General features: G+C 39.3%; 1 protein-coding gene across 2 annotated transcripts in view; it reads left to right on the forward strand.

The window, feature by feature from the left end:
* GRID2 (glutamate ionotropic receptor delta type subunit 2) overlaps positions 1-15388 on the forward strand; it is a 675394-nt gene that overhangs the window by 572432 nt on the left and 87574 nt on the right. For both annotated transcript variants that reach the window (XM_041424490.1, XM_041424491.1), the window contains 2 exons: positions 3458-3596; positions 13727-13922. In XM_041424490.1, the coding sequence (XP_041280424.1) occupies positions 3458-3596; positions 13727-13922 (335 nt within the window). The remainder of the gene's footprint in view (positions 1-3457; positions 3597-13726; positions 13923-15388) is intronic.

Here is a 15388-nt window from a genome sequence, read left to right on the forward strand (position 1 = left end):
AATAAGATGGATTTTTTTAGTTCCGTTTACTCTGGAAAGTATCTTTCCCTTCCTGCCCATGAAAATTTTAAAGGCAGATTAGATTTTTCTAAGTGATTTTAGCAGCCATTACATGTCAGATGAATTATACTGGGAGATGTAGCCACAACTTAGGTGATGTACAGGTAGTGGAATTTTGTGCTGCCTTATACCCCACTGCAGGTGTATTGGAAAGGCCACAATAAATGATAATATAGCCTCTGTAGTCCTTTGAGATCTGTCTTTTAATGTGACAAAGCAACTCCTGGCCTGCTGTCTTCACTGATTTCCATTTGTCTCATGAGGGGGACTCAGTACTTTTAAGCACTGCTCATCATGCCCCAGGAGCAGCATTTTTACTGTAACCACGACCAGTGTGCTGACCACCACTGAGGAATTTTGCTAGAGAAATGAGGTGCCATAAAAGAGATTTTTCCTGGTCATCAGCATGGGTCTGCATTGCACAGGTGGCCCCCTTTGCCATTAGGGGTTACTCAGCTTTGCTGGTATGATATGAAAGACAGCAGCAGGCAAAGCTCTGTTCCATGTTTTTGGCTCCTTCCTGCTTTGTGCTGCGTGTCCTGTGTGTAACCTCTTGTAACTAGAGCATGGTGTGATCCATAAAGATGTCAATGCATCTGAAACTCATCCTAGGTCTTGGAAAGCAGAGCTGAGGGAGGTTTGCATGCCTGTCCCTCCTGCACACTAATTTAAAGTGGAGTTTAGTATCTTTTAGGTGTGTCACTGTCTGTCGTGGTAATGTTAATGGAAAAACAGTGCTTGTTGGTCTCCTGAGTGACTTGGCACTCTTCTGCACTGAGAAAATGCGCATTGAGACCAAAAAAACTTCAGAAAGTTTTATCCCCAGAAATAAAATTGGGGAGAATGAAGAGGTTTCTTAAGGTGAACTGCCATGGTGCAGGAAGTGTTTTAGCAAAGAGTACAATGGAACAAGACTGTATCACATTAAGTCTCCTAATAGATGCCAAAGAAATTATACCATGGCAGTAAAACATCTCCTTTGATTTTTGTTTCTTTTCTGCTTTTACTGAGAAAGGTGAAGTACCCTGCCTGTACTGCTTTAAAAAAAGTCATGCACTTAGGCAGTTGTGGTGTCAGCCCTGCTTTAGGAACGGTGGTTTGAGAAGACTCAGTACAAGAATTGTTAGAGGAGTGAGGAATTATTTTGATATGTGTTTATTGTACATGTACTTCAATACAAACTTTGTCCTCAAGCTTCATTTATTGACTGCTGGTATACAAGGAACAAGTGTGAATTAGGAACAAAGCTTCACAAACACCTGGATGAAATAAAAGCACTTGGGCTTACCAGCATTCATGGGTTTTAAAGTCTATTTTTAACAAGGGAGGGAAAAGGAAAAAGTAACAGTGAATAGCAGGGGCAACCTTATCAAAGCATGGGAAAGCTGTAGGGACAGCAGGGAATGCTGTGGCTCAGAGATCTATAGTGGCTTTTGTGTTCACTTGATGCACAGAATCCTTGCTTGAACCAGAAGGCAGGTGTATGAGTTTCGATGGTCCTCTCTCTGCTGACATTTAATTGCCATTCAAAAATGTGAGAATTTTAGTTTTACTCATTAAGCTGAAAAATGAATATGCAAGGATATCCAAAATATCATTGGTTTCTTCTCAATCCCACTAGCCATTTCAATTAATTGTGAGGGTTATCTGCAGGGATTAGCACCTGAAAGTTAAAAGGACAAACAGCCTTTTCTGATAAATTAATATAATTGCTCTTTTCATTTCATTTCTTTTAATTTAAAAGTCATTTTTAAATTAAGTATTTAAAAGACATTGCAAAAACTGTTGTAAAGTAGAAATACTCTATTAAAAGTAATTTAAAATTCATGCAGCAGACAAACCCAAATCTTCAGATGTTGAAGTTAGTGTTCATCTTTGATAATCCTTAGACTGAAACAATATCTCCCAATCTGATCAGCACATTGTTATTTCAGACAATTGCATGGCATCTTGGAAATAAAGGAAAACTTGTTTCCAGATGTTTAGGTCTAAGAGATTGTGTCTGTCAGTTCTGGAATTCTCAAAAAAGCAAAGGATTTGAGTGTTTATATACCAAAAGTATATATTAATGGAGTCAATTATTATCTCATATATGGTACGATTCCACATCACTGAAGCAGGAAAAAGTTTCAAATTTGTATGGCAATGCAGAGTTCCCAGTGTTTTGTATAGGTAAGAAAAATTCTGAATAAAGCAGTAAGACCATCCTTAATAGACAACACTGATTAAACACCCAGTTTCTGTACATAAGTGAAAATTATTTGTTCTTGGAATGGGAATAATTTTAATTTGTGTTCCCTTAAACCTACTTGCTGTGGGAACATTAAGGAGTTGTTACATAAGTACAAAACAAACTATCTACAGATGATTGAATTGGTAACAAATTGCTTTTGCAAATCCCAGGCATTGTGCCATCATAAGATTTTTCCTAGGAGAAACCCCCCTCAAAAACAACATCAGCTTCTCAAATTGCTGAATGTAGAGGGAGAGGAGAAGGGTGAACATCTTGAGCAGTTGATTATGGGTGTTTGCTATGTTCACCTATCCCCCTTAGTTACTTGTAGCTGTGACAAAACATACTGCAGAAAAAAGGGGGATTTAAAAAAATTAACATTTTCCTTCATCTAAAAATCTGAGATTTATATCATTTTTAAACAGAAAGATCTCTTGCAAATACTCCAAACTAGCGGAGTTTTTGAGGCAGCTATTTGAATAAAAGCTGCTGCTTTTCATGGCGTTCATTACTAGGCTCTTGCCACACAATCGATAGTTTGCATCTCATCCTGGGAGGTTTAATTGCTGCTCATGTTCTGTTTACATGGCAGTTGGATTTTAAAGGAAAGCAACTGGAGGAATACAAAACAATATTTGCTTTCTTCTTCAATATGTGTGATTTTTTTTTTCCCTGCATGTCCAAGTTCACTTGCAGCAAGTTGTACAAATACATATGGTTATCACGAGCATCTGCCTGCCTACAGAACTGTGAAAAGTAATTGTGGTTTGATGGGATTTTTTGACTTTATGTTCCCCAGAATGAAAGAAAAACTTAATTAAGGTTTGTAGATAAGATCTCTAAGGAAAGAACATTGTAAGATTTTCCTTTGGCTGCTTTTGTTCTGAGATGTAGAAGTCTATTTCCATTACTGGACAGGACTGGCAGATGAACTGCAATTAAAGGCACAATAGCAAAAGAGATTAAACGCAGGAATGACAACTGACAGTGTGGGCTTCCTTCAGTGCTTTTCCTTGCATAGAAAGTGCAGCTCCAAATCCTGCCTGAAGCAGCAGGCTTTAATGAACTGCTTTAAGCTGTTAACCTTGGGGTCTAGTTATCCTGAGAGATGCACGAGCATTCCTCTACCAAATGAAAATTCTTACTTTTCCTTCTTCCCCACAGGAGGAGAGGTTCCATATACAACCCTGGCAACCCGACTGATGATGGGAGCCTGGTGGCTTTTTGCTTTGATTGTCATCTCCTCCTACACGGCCAACCTAGCAGCTTTCCTCACCATCACACGCATTGAGAACTCCATCCAGTAAGTTGATAAAGAATGATTCAAGGGAAAAGAGGGCGAACATAAATATACATGTAGAGGGGTATAAATGTTCTACTTAAATGTGAGAACGGGAATAAATGCTTATCCTCCTGAGAAGCAGTTGGAAAGTTAGAAAAATAACAATATGCTATGAGAGACTGTCAGTCTCCCTGGAGACACTTTGTTTTTAGGATTGGAATTGTGGTCTCTAGCAGATGCTTTTCCCTGTGGCAGACATACATATGTATGTTTGCACACATACATATTTTGAAAGAAGCAATTGAGTTTGAGATGACCACACTGTATCAGTGCTTGAAATAGGAAAGTATAAATTGCTGCTGCTGCTTTCCATTGAGATATTCCACAATGCTTGCATTCTGACACTGGTCAGGAAGACCCCAATGCTTCTTCGATATATGGGGAGCTCAGAGCTCATTTCACCTATTCTTGCCAAGGCAGAGATGTGTTAACAGCAACAAGGAGTAATAAACTCACTGGTTTAGGAGCTCCTCTTTGCTCCTTCTGCTCCCAGGAACTCTCTTACTATGTAAGCAGATCATGTCATTCTATTTTCCCCATCTATTCATTCCTTTGCTTCATGCCTCCCAAAAATGAATGTCCTGGTCTTCTCCTGTCCCTTTTATGGTGAACTCTTTCATGCTCTTTCACTCTATGTCACACCTTCCAGTCTTTTTCTGAAGATCATATCATCTTTCCATACCAGAGCAACCTTTCTAGGTCTCCTATCCTCTCCCTCTGCCCTTTTGTACTCCAGTATCTTCTCCTTCACCTAGCTGCATACTGAGTTATTCTCGCTCCCATTGCTCCAGTGATAACCTTCACCTTCAAATGCTCACTCCTGGGTCAAATCAGAGACTAGAAAATACAGGGAAGCATTATCTAGCCAAGCACTGTGAGGGACAGCTGGCCATTTTTTCATAGCAGGTTAATCTTGAGCCTACAAGTCTGTGAAAGTATGTGAGAGTGACAAAATTACCCTTTCCTATATATCCTTCTTTGCAAAAACTCAGACTAACTTTAAAGAAGAGAGGCACATTTGACTGTATTTCTTCCTCCAGAAAGGTGAGAACTTGACCTTCAAGTCAGGCTCAACGCTGACCTTAGGGAAAATTCAGTTTTCTCAGTCCAGCCATTGATCCAAGTCCCTGACTTGTGTGTATCCCCACCTAAGGTCCTTCTGCCTCTAGTTCAGCTGCTTTCAAAATCTCTCTGAAATTGCCCTTGAGACAGTGAGCCACTGTCACAGACTGAGCAGGGGGAGCATTGGCCTCCTGTGAATTCCCAGGTCAGGATCAAGCATTGCTGCATGCCTGCAGTCACTGTGCTCACAAAAAGACACTTCTCCTCTAGGTGAGAATTTTCTGTGTGCTAAAACCAATCCAGGCTTTCACACAGGATGGTAAACATCTGCAATAGCAGACAAGTTTCATGTGCAATTGAAGCCCAAGCTGGACCCAAGAGCAGAGGCAGTGCTTAACTTTGAGTGCATGGTTATGTCCTGACCCTTGGGTGATGGAGGTAAAGGGAGAACCTGGTGTTCCACGGACCAAATTGCCCAGGCTTTGCAAGTCCTGACATTCCAAACTGGAAATTTTCTATGGTTGTTATTCTTCCTTTCTGGTGTAACAGCCTTACCACTTTCAGCGCTCCATACTCTAAGACAGAGGCATATAAAATATACTAAAGTAATGAGAAAATGAGAAAATTACTCCCCTGGTACAGTTGTATTACAAGTTAAATCAAGTTACCTTTTCTTTTTTGTGTGTTCTGAATAACAGATTTTGGTGTTTTGACACAACTCAACCATTTGACTCTGTAGTCTCAATTATAATCCCTTCAAAATTTGTATGGGAGTAAAATTATTTTCAGTGTCAATGTTTGTCAACATTGATCTTGATATTTTGAGGGAAGTTGATTTATTTAAGTTTTAAACAATTTAAATTTGACTAAGGACTGAGAAGAAACAACATGGGAATTTATATATGCAAAATAAATTATAATGATATATTCACTCATTCAGTTTGTCCTTAAAAGAATGAAATATGCCTCTGTATTCTGCTTTGAAACAATGTCCCTTCTGGTTTTGAAGCAGTCAAGAAAAATGTTCAAATTACTGTGACAAATATGTGGGGTTTCTTATGATGTATAAAAAAGAATAAAATATACCCAAACTATAATTTAATACATCTTCAGCTTTTTCTTGCAGTTTATTATGATGTCACTAGAAAAGCCTCAGTGGAATTTTGAGGTTATTATGTACAGTTGGGACTATACTGGTCTTTGTGCTGTATTATTTATGGGCAGAGTCACTGAAAATGTTTTATTCAGTAGAAAATGTTGCAGCTGGAAAGCTCCTGGAATGAAAGAACAGACATCTTTCAACAGCACTTCCAGCTCAAAAATAGAGTAATTAGATGTGTTTAGTATCCATTAGGGAATGAAGTTATCCTAACTATGGTGTGAATATAAAACTTCAGTTTACAAAACTGCCAAAATTGGAACTTAAACCAGCATATAAGAGAGAGGAGGTTTGTTTATCATGGTGAATTACTGCAAAGTGGAAAACATGAATAAGCAATAAAGAAAAAAAGCTGATGCTCCTTTTTCCCTTTTTTCTTTTTTTTTTTTTTTTTTTTTTTTAACAGTTCAAATTGTACCTTGGGGAGCCTTCAAGGCCAGAATGGAAATGAGTATAAGCATTAAAAATATAATCCAGATTCTGCTAGCAGTGCTTGTCAGCTTTAGACAAGCCAGAAAAAAGGAAAGAAAATGAAGTCAGTGGGTTTGCACAGATATAAAAAGTAGTTAAAAGTTTTTCATTTCAGATTTCCAGCTAGCATCAGATATTACAGTGTGTTGTTGTAGGTATGGTCCTCATGATATCTTCTACAAAAGATAGGAGGATTCAAGCAGCCTACAGCACATTTCATTTCCATGAAACATTTGGTAGTTACTGCATTTCAGTTTTCGGATATGAAGCTCGTTTGTGCTCAGAGCTCTTGCAGCTTTCCCTGCTCGGTTGGAGTGAAGGTTGGGCCATTCTTCCTAGTCAGTGCCTCATGGCATCCAGAGCTCTATTTGGAGTAGCAAAGCATGCAAAATTTTATCAGCCCATCCAGTAAGGAGGACCCTTAGAGAAATAAGTGTTCCCTTTCCCTGTAGAATTTCAAAGTAGATCTTTGCTGTATAACCTCACTTGATGGCATTTGTGCTCTGCCTCAGTGTTCAATTTGAATCAAATTTTTGCAGGTTTTAAATTATTGAGAGAAATTAGAAGAAAAAGAATGGGTGTTAAATCTGCTTTTCCAGAGAAATGGTTACTCTTAATACCTTTGGGAGCTCAGCTTTTCACCTTCTGCCAACACACAATATCAAGAGCAGAGGCACTCAAGTTCCAAAGTAGTTCCTAGATGCATCTTTTGTTTGCACTTGACCCACACTGCAGATGACATTTAAATCAAGACAGTCAACATTTCAAATGCCAAACCACTGTGGCAGCAAAGCATAATTTCTATGTGTTTTTAGATCTTTAGATTGCTTTTGCAAATAAAACATAAATTAATTGTAATTAGGAGTGGCTTTTCTTGGTAAATGCCAAATAAATTTGAAGGTCCTGAGCTATTTCTAGGAGGTGCTCATCTTCTGAATTTTATCACTGAGCCAGTGTTGACATTATTATATTTTATGATTCCTTTAGGACCAAATTAGAGTCCATTGGCAGAGATTGATTTTATTCAAATTACTGCACTGTTTTTCTGGATTAGGAGAGAGTGTCACTACTGCATGAGCACTGACATTTTGCAGGAAGTTTGTGAGAGTGGGGTGAACAGAGAAGTCAAAGGATTTGCCATATGAAAGCCTGGTGTTAGGTTGTTTCAAGTTTAATCCACTTCTAAAATGTGGAAGTATGAGAGTTTGGATTGTACATGTTGTGGGGGGAAGTGTGCATCTTTTGTCTTCTGTAAAATCAGAAGTTCGCATTATTTTCTCCACCTTATAACAAGTGTGTCTTGTTTGCTAGGTGAGGACTCTGCCTCCAAAAATGGAGGCATGGTGGGAAAGCAAGTCTTCCTTTCTCAGCCATTCTTTTCACAACATTTTCCTAAACCATGATTCACCTGAAGCAAAAAATTCCTTGAGGCTTTACACTGCTCAGTGCAACTGACTGCAGGATTTCTGCAGGGGGGTTGCACAGAATGCAGTAATTAGCTATTGCCCAGTGCATGTCCATTAATTTTTTTCTTTAATATGGTTCAGCCTGCAAGCAATATTACAGGTTTCTGCCACAGCTCACCCTGACAACAGTCAAACCCCTTGGCTTAATGTGCCCTGTTCCCTAACTCTAAATCTGCTTGTGAATTATTCTTACTGTCCTAGGGGAAAAAAAAAAAAAAAAAAAAAAAAAAAACACCAGCCAACCAGACAAATGAACAAAATAACCCACAAAAGCACTGGAAAACTTTATCTGAATCACTCATAAATAAAGACTTCAGTGTAGGCCATGACTTTTGTTGGGTTTTTTTCTGAAAATTTAGTGATGAGATCTTGCAGACAGCTCTATGCAGCACTCAGGTCTAGCACAGCTAGCCTGAATTGATCTCTAACCCAGGTTTACAAAGACGTGTTGATGCCCAAGTCTGACCTCAGTGGTATTTTGTCACCTAAAAGGAAATTCAGTTACTTCTTTATGAAGCTGACTTTTTGCTTTGCACCATTTTTCTGTGTACTTTCTTAACACCTTTGGCTGACATATGTGAATGTGTTACCAATTCTGAGTCTAGGATTTGAATTTACAGAAAAGGGTATGCTTAGGAGAAAGAAACATATCCAAATCCTACAACATTTTTCTTCTAGCTGGAGGCAGATAATTTCTTAAATTACAAAGTACCTGATTTGTACTAAGCCATAAAATGAAAGTGACCTGACAACTGCTGCCTGATTAAGGTGTAGAATACTAAACAAAATCAACAAATGCTGAAAAATACATCTATCTGTTAATAACTCTTCCTCAAATGATTCAATTCCTCCTCAGAATAGCCCTATAACTATTAGCCTAGTTAATTTAGGATAATGTTGATGCTGGGATTATATTGGTATTATCCCAGTAATTGCAATGAGAAAAAAATTGCCATAAAGGCACCACATAATGTTTTTCCCCACAATGCTGCATGAGTGGTAGACAAAAATAAGCTGAATGATCTGACTGCATGGTCACTTCCCTAGAAGTAGAATTTGTGTACAAACTCAATTAAAGGTATCTTATTTTTAGCATTTTTTTTCAACTACATCATCTTTTTTTTTATATTTTGTAACAATTTTTATCATTCATTACCTTATTGCTTCAAAACTAGAAATTCAAAGAGAAAAAAGTTTTAAAATGTGAAATTATCATTTGCTTACTCATGTAAATGAGTGCTTCACTTTGCAGATAGTTCATCTGGGAACTATTGAAAAATTACATTTCAGTGTGGTTAATGGAATCAGGATTTGGGTATCAAAGGATCCCTTGTAGGAATTCCTTATCTTGACAAATGCTTTTTCCTCATTTTGAGATTTGGTGTGGCAGCTGTGTGGTGAAACTGGGAGACAGAGTGAGGCTCAGGATTTACGTGTCCTCTAAAGGCAATTGTCTGAAAAGAAATTAGTTGTTTAATCCAGGAACCAGAGGTACACCAACCAACGTGTAACCTATAAACCAGGCTGGAGGCAAAGCAGTTTTAAGAGTTCTTTCTTCTGTAAAGGAACCTCAGTGGTTTAATAATTCTAGTAGCTCTCTCAAAGTTTGTCATTTCCCTTTGTTTTGCTGTATTTTGTTTTGCTCTACCTTCTAGGCTGTCTCAGCAACACTTGGCAGAGTTGTGGGTTATTAAACAAACAGCCTCTGAAGGAGGTCATGCATATTATGATCCCATTTTACATGTTTGTGTGAGGGGAGGGAGTCACTGATGTGTGACAGATCTTTGCTGTATTTGCAGCTTGCCTATGCAGCAGCATATACACATGTACACCTCCAAGGCTCCCAAACTTCTTTCTTGCTCCTCAGCATATGGTCAGGCGAACCAGAACTTTGGGGTTACTGCCAACAACAGCATTTAGCCAATATATACAGAGTTTACACTTACATTTGTCTTGCTTTTGTCCTCTTGTCATCATTCTCTCAGCATGGAGCCTCATCTGTGACTGTGAAAAGATGCAACCAGGGCGGCTGAGAGGCATCCTGAGCTTTGGGGTAGCACATCTAACAGTGAGGCACTGCAGACTCCACTTAATGCCAGACGTGGCAGCTACAACATGCCTTCCTGGGGGCATTGCCATAATTCTTCTCCTTGTTATTTCCCTGCTGGTGGTGCCTTTGTGTGTGATAGCACACTTGCTTCTCAGCCTGTTTGCTTCCCATACCTGGCTGTAGTACACTCCAAGACTAATAGTTCTTGTGCGGGTTTGCCCTTCTGAAAATTACAAAGTTGCTTTTATGGCCACAAGATATAAACACGAGCTCTTTTTCTTTTGTGCTGTTTTTAACTGATTTGTGGCAGCACATACACCTGTCAATTGTATCCTGCTTAGTAATTATATATCCAAAAAATGCTTTGTTGCTTGTTCTATTAAAAATTCTATGGCTATACAGAATCATGTAAAGTAATGATTGCAATTTTACTAAGTGTTGCCACTAGCAATTGGAGACCAGATAAATACTTTTGGTACACTTTTCTGGTATGACAAATAACAATACCAGGGCATTGCAGTATGCATCTTGTGACAGCTCATTGCACTGCCGAGCGCTGCCAGTTGATTACAGGAATGTACTGGCAGCAGCAGCAGCAGGAGCAGAATGGCTGAATACAGTGTGCTGTATTTATCTAGTGCCTTTCATCAGTGATGCTTTTGACAGATAGACAGACTGTCAGCACTTTGCACAACACTTTGCCTAATGGTAAAATAAGGAGAAGCTCTCAGCAAGACCCACTGCTGCCTGCCTTTCTGCAGAGCTGTGCTCAGCCTGGTTGTTGCAGGGTTTTATTCAATCCCAGGTACAGAGCTTTGTATCTGTCCTTGCTGAATTTCACACCCCATTGCTCTAGCCTTTCTAGGCCCATCTGGACTTCAGCCTGTCCTTGAGCAGGTCCCTCCATGTCATGTCATCTGCAAACTTGACAGGAGAGTGCTTGCATACCTCCTCCAAGTAATTGGTAAAGACACGTCCCAGCTTAGACCTCTGGGGTACCTGTTAGCAGCCTGCAGGTGAGATATGCCATGAGCATGACAATCCAATTGGGAATTTATCAAATCTGCTTTCCCACACAGCCGTACCTAACAACCTCCTTTGGATACAAGAATATTGTGGCAGGCAGATAGGCAGGCTGCCTTGCTAAAGGTAAACTGTGTCAGTATCTCTAGTCTTGTCCACAAATGAAGTTATTTTAGTGTACAAGGCAACCAAATCGGTCAGGCATGACTTACTTTTGGTGAGTTGAGTGCTGCCAGTAGTCTGCTTTTCCTTCACGTGCTCAGAAATGTGCTGAGGACTCACTCCAAGAGGTTGGACAACCAGCAGTAATTCCATGAATCATCTTTTTTCACTTTCTTAATATAGTCTGGATATTTTCTTTCTCCTATAGCAAGGGATCTCCCCTCGCCTCCTTCACCTTGGAAAAATTAAAGCAGGTGGCCTTGCAATGACACGGGCCAGCTTTATCAGCACACTCTGACTCCTATGGATCTAGTGATCCCAATCAATCCCTGCCTCATCTGGTTGGGATTTACCTGACAACCTACTGCCCCTTGTTCATTGCCTTCTTGAGCCCTGCCTGTAGTCACAAAGGCCTGGGAGACCTTGGTGAGGAAGGTGCGGCAGTGCAGGCACTGAGTGTCTCAGCTCTAGCACAACTGCTGTCCCCATCCACAGGGTCACACTCTTCTTGTTCAGCCTTTTAGCTCTGCAAAAGCTGTTCTTGTTACCCTTGAAATCCCTTGGGAGCATCCACTCTGACTGAATATTTCTAATGCTACCCAGAGTTGCTAGGAAATGTTTCTAAACACCTCCTATGAAGATTGTCTGTCTGCTTCCACTGTCTGTATATTGTTTGGTGAGAGGAAGTTCTTTTTGATATTCTCAGGGCTTTTTGAGTAATTTCAAAGTGTAATAGATGATTGACTTGCTTTCCCTGTAGAAACCTACCTGGTGTCTGTGTCTAGACTTCAGGACTGACCTTTAAAATTGTATCAATCCTTATTTCAATATGTTTATTAAACTTAAGCACATGACCTAAGTAGCTTACTTTGATAATTCCCCTGACGGACACTTTTTAAACAATTTGCTGCTTTCCTTTTGCTCATTGGCTGTAAGGAGGTGTCACATTTTTGCTTACAGCTCAGCCATTTTTTATGTAATCTTTCGGAACTTGTAGGTGTTTATCTGGACTTGACAATTGTTTCTTTTTCTATTCAGTTTCAATAAGTACCACTGTACATATTGTCCTGATGCGTTAGTCTGCCAGAGTCTCATATTTTTCCTCACAGAACAGGCATGTCTTGGTTCTCTGGTAGAAGACAAACACACTTGGTTTCAGGAAATGTTACATGTAGCATCTCACATTTGATGATCCCATATATGTACTGATTCTTTGCAGGTTCCTTGTTTAAAAGGAATTCAGTCTTGTTGGAGAAAGTGAAATGATTTTAAGGGGTTTTAATACCATTAGTTATTTACTCCTCACAATTACATTTATCCCTTCCTAATAATTACCATGCGTTATCTGACTAGAATTTAGCTCTTGGTTAATGTTTTTCTAAGCCCATATGTCTAAACTTCAGAGGATTTCTTTTTTACTCAGCTAACAGCTAAATTCTTGCCATTGATCTCTTGATTTCTTCTTTCTCATTGATTTCTTCTTTTCCTGCTTCTGTTTTGCTCATGGCATACATATCCTGTGAGATGTCATTACTGTTTTCTTCAGTGTCATCCTCACAACACCTAAGAATTTCATTTTTTCCAGTCCCCACACCACAGGGCCATTTTTACTAGCCTTCATATTTACATTTTTTAGAAATACAGCTTGGAATTTGATGAGTTTCCTATGTTGCTGTTAGCATTTTCTGTGTCTGCAATAAGTTTTACAATTTGCTATTGCTTTCTTTAAGACACCATTGAGCTCCTTGATTGTCCTTATGTGTCATCCACTAGATTTGTGCAGTTTATACACAGTTAATTTGTGCTGGGAAAGCTGTAATGGGTTTTAAGCAGTAGACATATCGCAGTAGTTACTTTGAAATTTTAATGAGTGCCATTAAAGAATCAAAGGTGCGGGAGAACAATTCAACAGGAAAGGAAAATAAAAGCCAAGAGGTGAGGAAACTTTAAATGGTTCTAATATACAGTTTTTAAGTTCAAAGCAAGTTTGGTTGACCAAACTCCATTTGGGATGTTTTAGAGGCTTCTAAAATGGTTTATTTATTTTGGTTTATAGAGAATGGTAAGACTACATAGCAAGTAAAGCAGAACAAATTTATTAGACTAAATAACATGAATCGTGATAACATGAAAATATGATGGAAAAGTAGTTCATGAAAGTACTATAGAAATATTTTTATTGTTGAAACTAGTACTAGATGTGATCTATGAGATGGATGCACAGTTCAGTGGAACTGAACACCCCCACCAAACTGCCCTGCCCAGTGTAACCCAGGAGCACACAGAGCTGCTCAGGCCCGGTGCTCTGGGCTGGATTTCCTGAGTTCTGGTGTTACCACCAGCTCCCCACAGCAAGATATGTGTTTGCATTGTAGGCAGGTATCCAGTTTCTGATTCCAACACTCCCTGCCTCCCCCTTGCCCCTGCTCAAAGGAGCTTGGTATTTCCCAGCATCCTCTTGCCCCTTCTGTTCCTTTTTCATCCATTTTCACTTTTTCCACCCCTTCCTTTCTCTTTATATTGCTCTTTGTGTCTTAAATCATAAAAAAAAAAAAAAAAACAAGGAAAAAAGCCCAACAGAAGAAAGTGTCATGACACCTGTCTTCCTCTGTGTTGCCCTTTGTTTGCCTGCAGCTCCTTCCTCTTGAAAAGGTGAATTGAAGCCTCCCATGTCTCTTTTTCTTCCCCAACAATTAAGGTCTCTCCAGGATCTCTCGCGGCAGACAGACATTCCTTACGGCACGGTCCTGGACTCGGCGGTGTACGAGCACGTGCGTGTGAAAGGGATGAATCCCTTTGAGAGGGACAGCATGTATTCCCAGATGTGGCGCATGATCAACAGGAGCAACGGCTCTGAGAACAACGTCCTGGAGTCCACTGCAGGCATCCAGAAGGTACTGGCGCCCTTCCTTTCTGCTTCCCATTGGAGATGCTCTGTGTCACACCACGTTTGCTTAGCTGTTGCAGTCATGCCTTTAATCAATCCCCGAAAGCCCATTGCACCGGCACCGAGGACTGGGACTTGTCAGGTTTGTGGCATTAAATAGTATTTTAATAGGAAAGTACCTGGACTGTTTGCTCCAAAAGGTATTTACAGGTGTTTTTATAGGAGATGGCATTTCTAAGGGTGCAAAATGGGAATAGGAACACTGGACTCAGAACCTCAGAATACTTGACATTGATTATCTTTATTTTGTGGTCTCGTGATACTGAAAATCCTGGCTTTCTGTTGTAGCTCTGGGTCACGTTTGTTTTGAGAGACAAAGGCAGGAATGGATGATTTGACTTTAAAAAGAGTCTCACAAACACATTCTGCAGTAGGTTTGGCAATGGAAAATCACTTTGAGAGCTTTTTGTAGGCACTTTTGTGAATGCAGTAGCTCCCTCCCAAATTCTGGGTGACAGCTGCAGCTTTTAAAGAAACACCAGTCTATGAAAGGATTCAGTTTAAGAGTCAATATAAGTTGATGAGTGACTGTACACAAGCTTTTCCCCTAGCATTGTATCTTTATATTCAGACTTCTAAATCAAATCAAAGAAATATAATATTTTGCTGACTTTATTTTAAACTTCAATATGTGACGATTTCTTACAAAAAATATCCATGAATTGTGTGTTCACATTGTTACAATCTCGATTTAGAGACTTCTGAAAATCCAAATGAACTCTGGTTTTTTGTTTCCACCAAAATCCATTGGTGAGGAAAACCTGACATTTCTGATGTTCTCACTCTAGATAAGAGAAAAGAGTATGTTAAGAAGAATGATGAAATCACTGCTGAGCTCTTGATAATAGAAGAACTAAAAAATAACAAAGATTATTTGGAGTTTTAAAAATCCCCAATCCAGCCTCTGGATAACCAAGATCATATTTTCTCCTCTGAAGGACTAAACAGCATTAAAAAAGAGGCAGAAGAGGTCCTGGGGAACTGCACTTTTGAAACCCTTTTAGATAAAGTCATAAGCTGAAAGAGCAAGAAAAAAGGGTCTGAAGATTTATTGGCTAGAGGAAATTGCTTTTTTTGAGAGAACATATTTTAGCTCAGTTTGTAAGTGGCTGATAAACCTGGGATTTGCCTTTTGTATATATATAAAAAACCCCAAAACCAAGAACCTTCCCTCCTTCTGGTTTCCCTTCCCAAGTTATAAAATGAGTTTCAGAAGGACCAAAAAAACAGAGTGCATCAAACACAGCTGTGTTCACTAACAGCTTTTAGCTTGAAAAACCAAACAAATGGTATATCCTGCTGGCAGGTAATTCCAGATTACAGTCCTTGAGTTTTCATTCTTGGAAACATGGGAGTTGCTGTCCTAAAACCTACAAAAGCAGAAACATCCAAGTTCTTAATTTACCACACTTT

Source organism: Onychostruthus taczanowskii, unplaced genomic scaffold, assembly GCF_017590055.1.
Source record: "Onychostruthus taczanowskii isolate IOZ18803 unplaced genomic scaffold, ASM1759005v1 scaffold82, whole genome shotgun sequence".
NCBI classification, from domain to species: Eukaryota; Metazoa; Chordata; class Aves; order Passeriformes; family Passeridae; genus Onychostruthus; species Onychostruthus taczanowskii.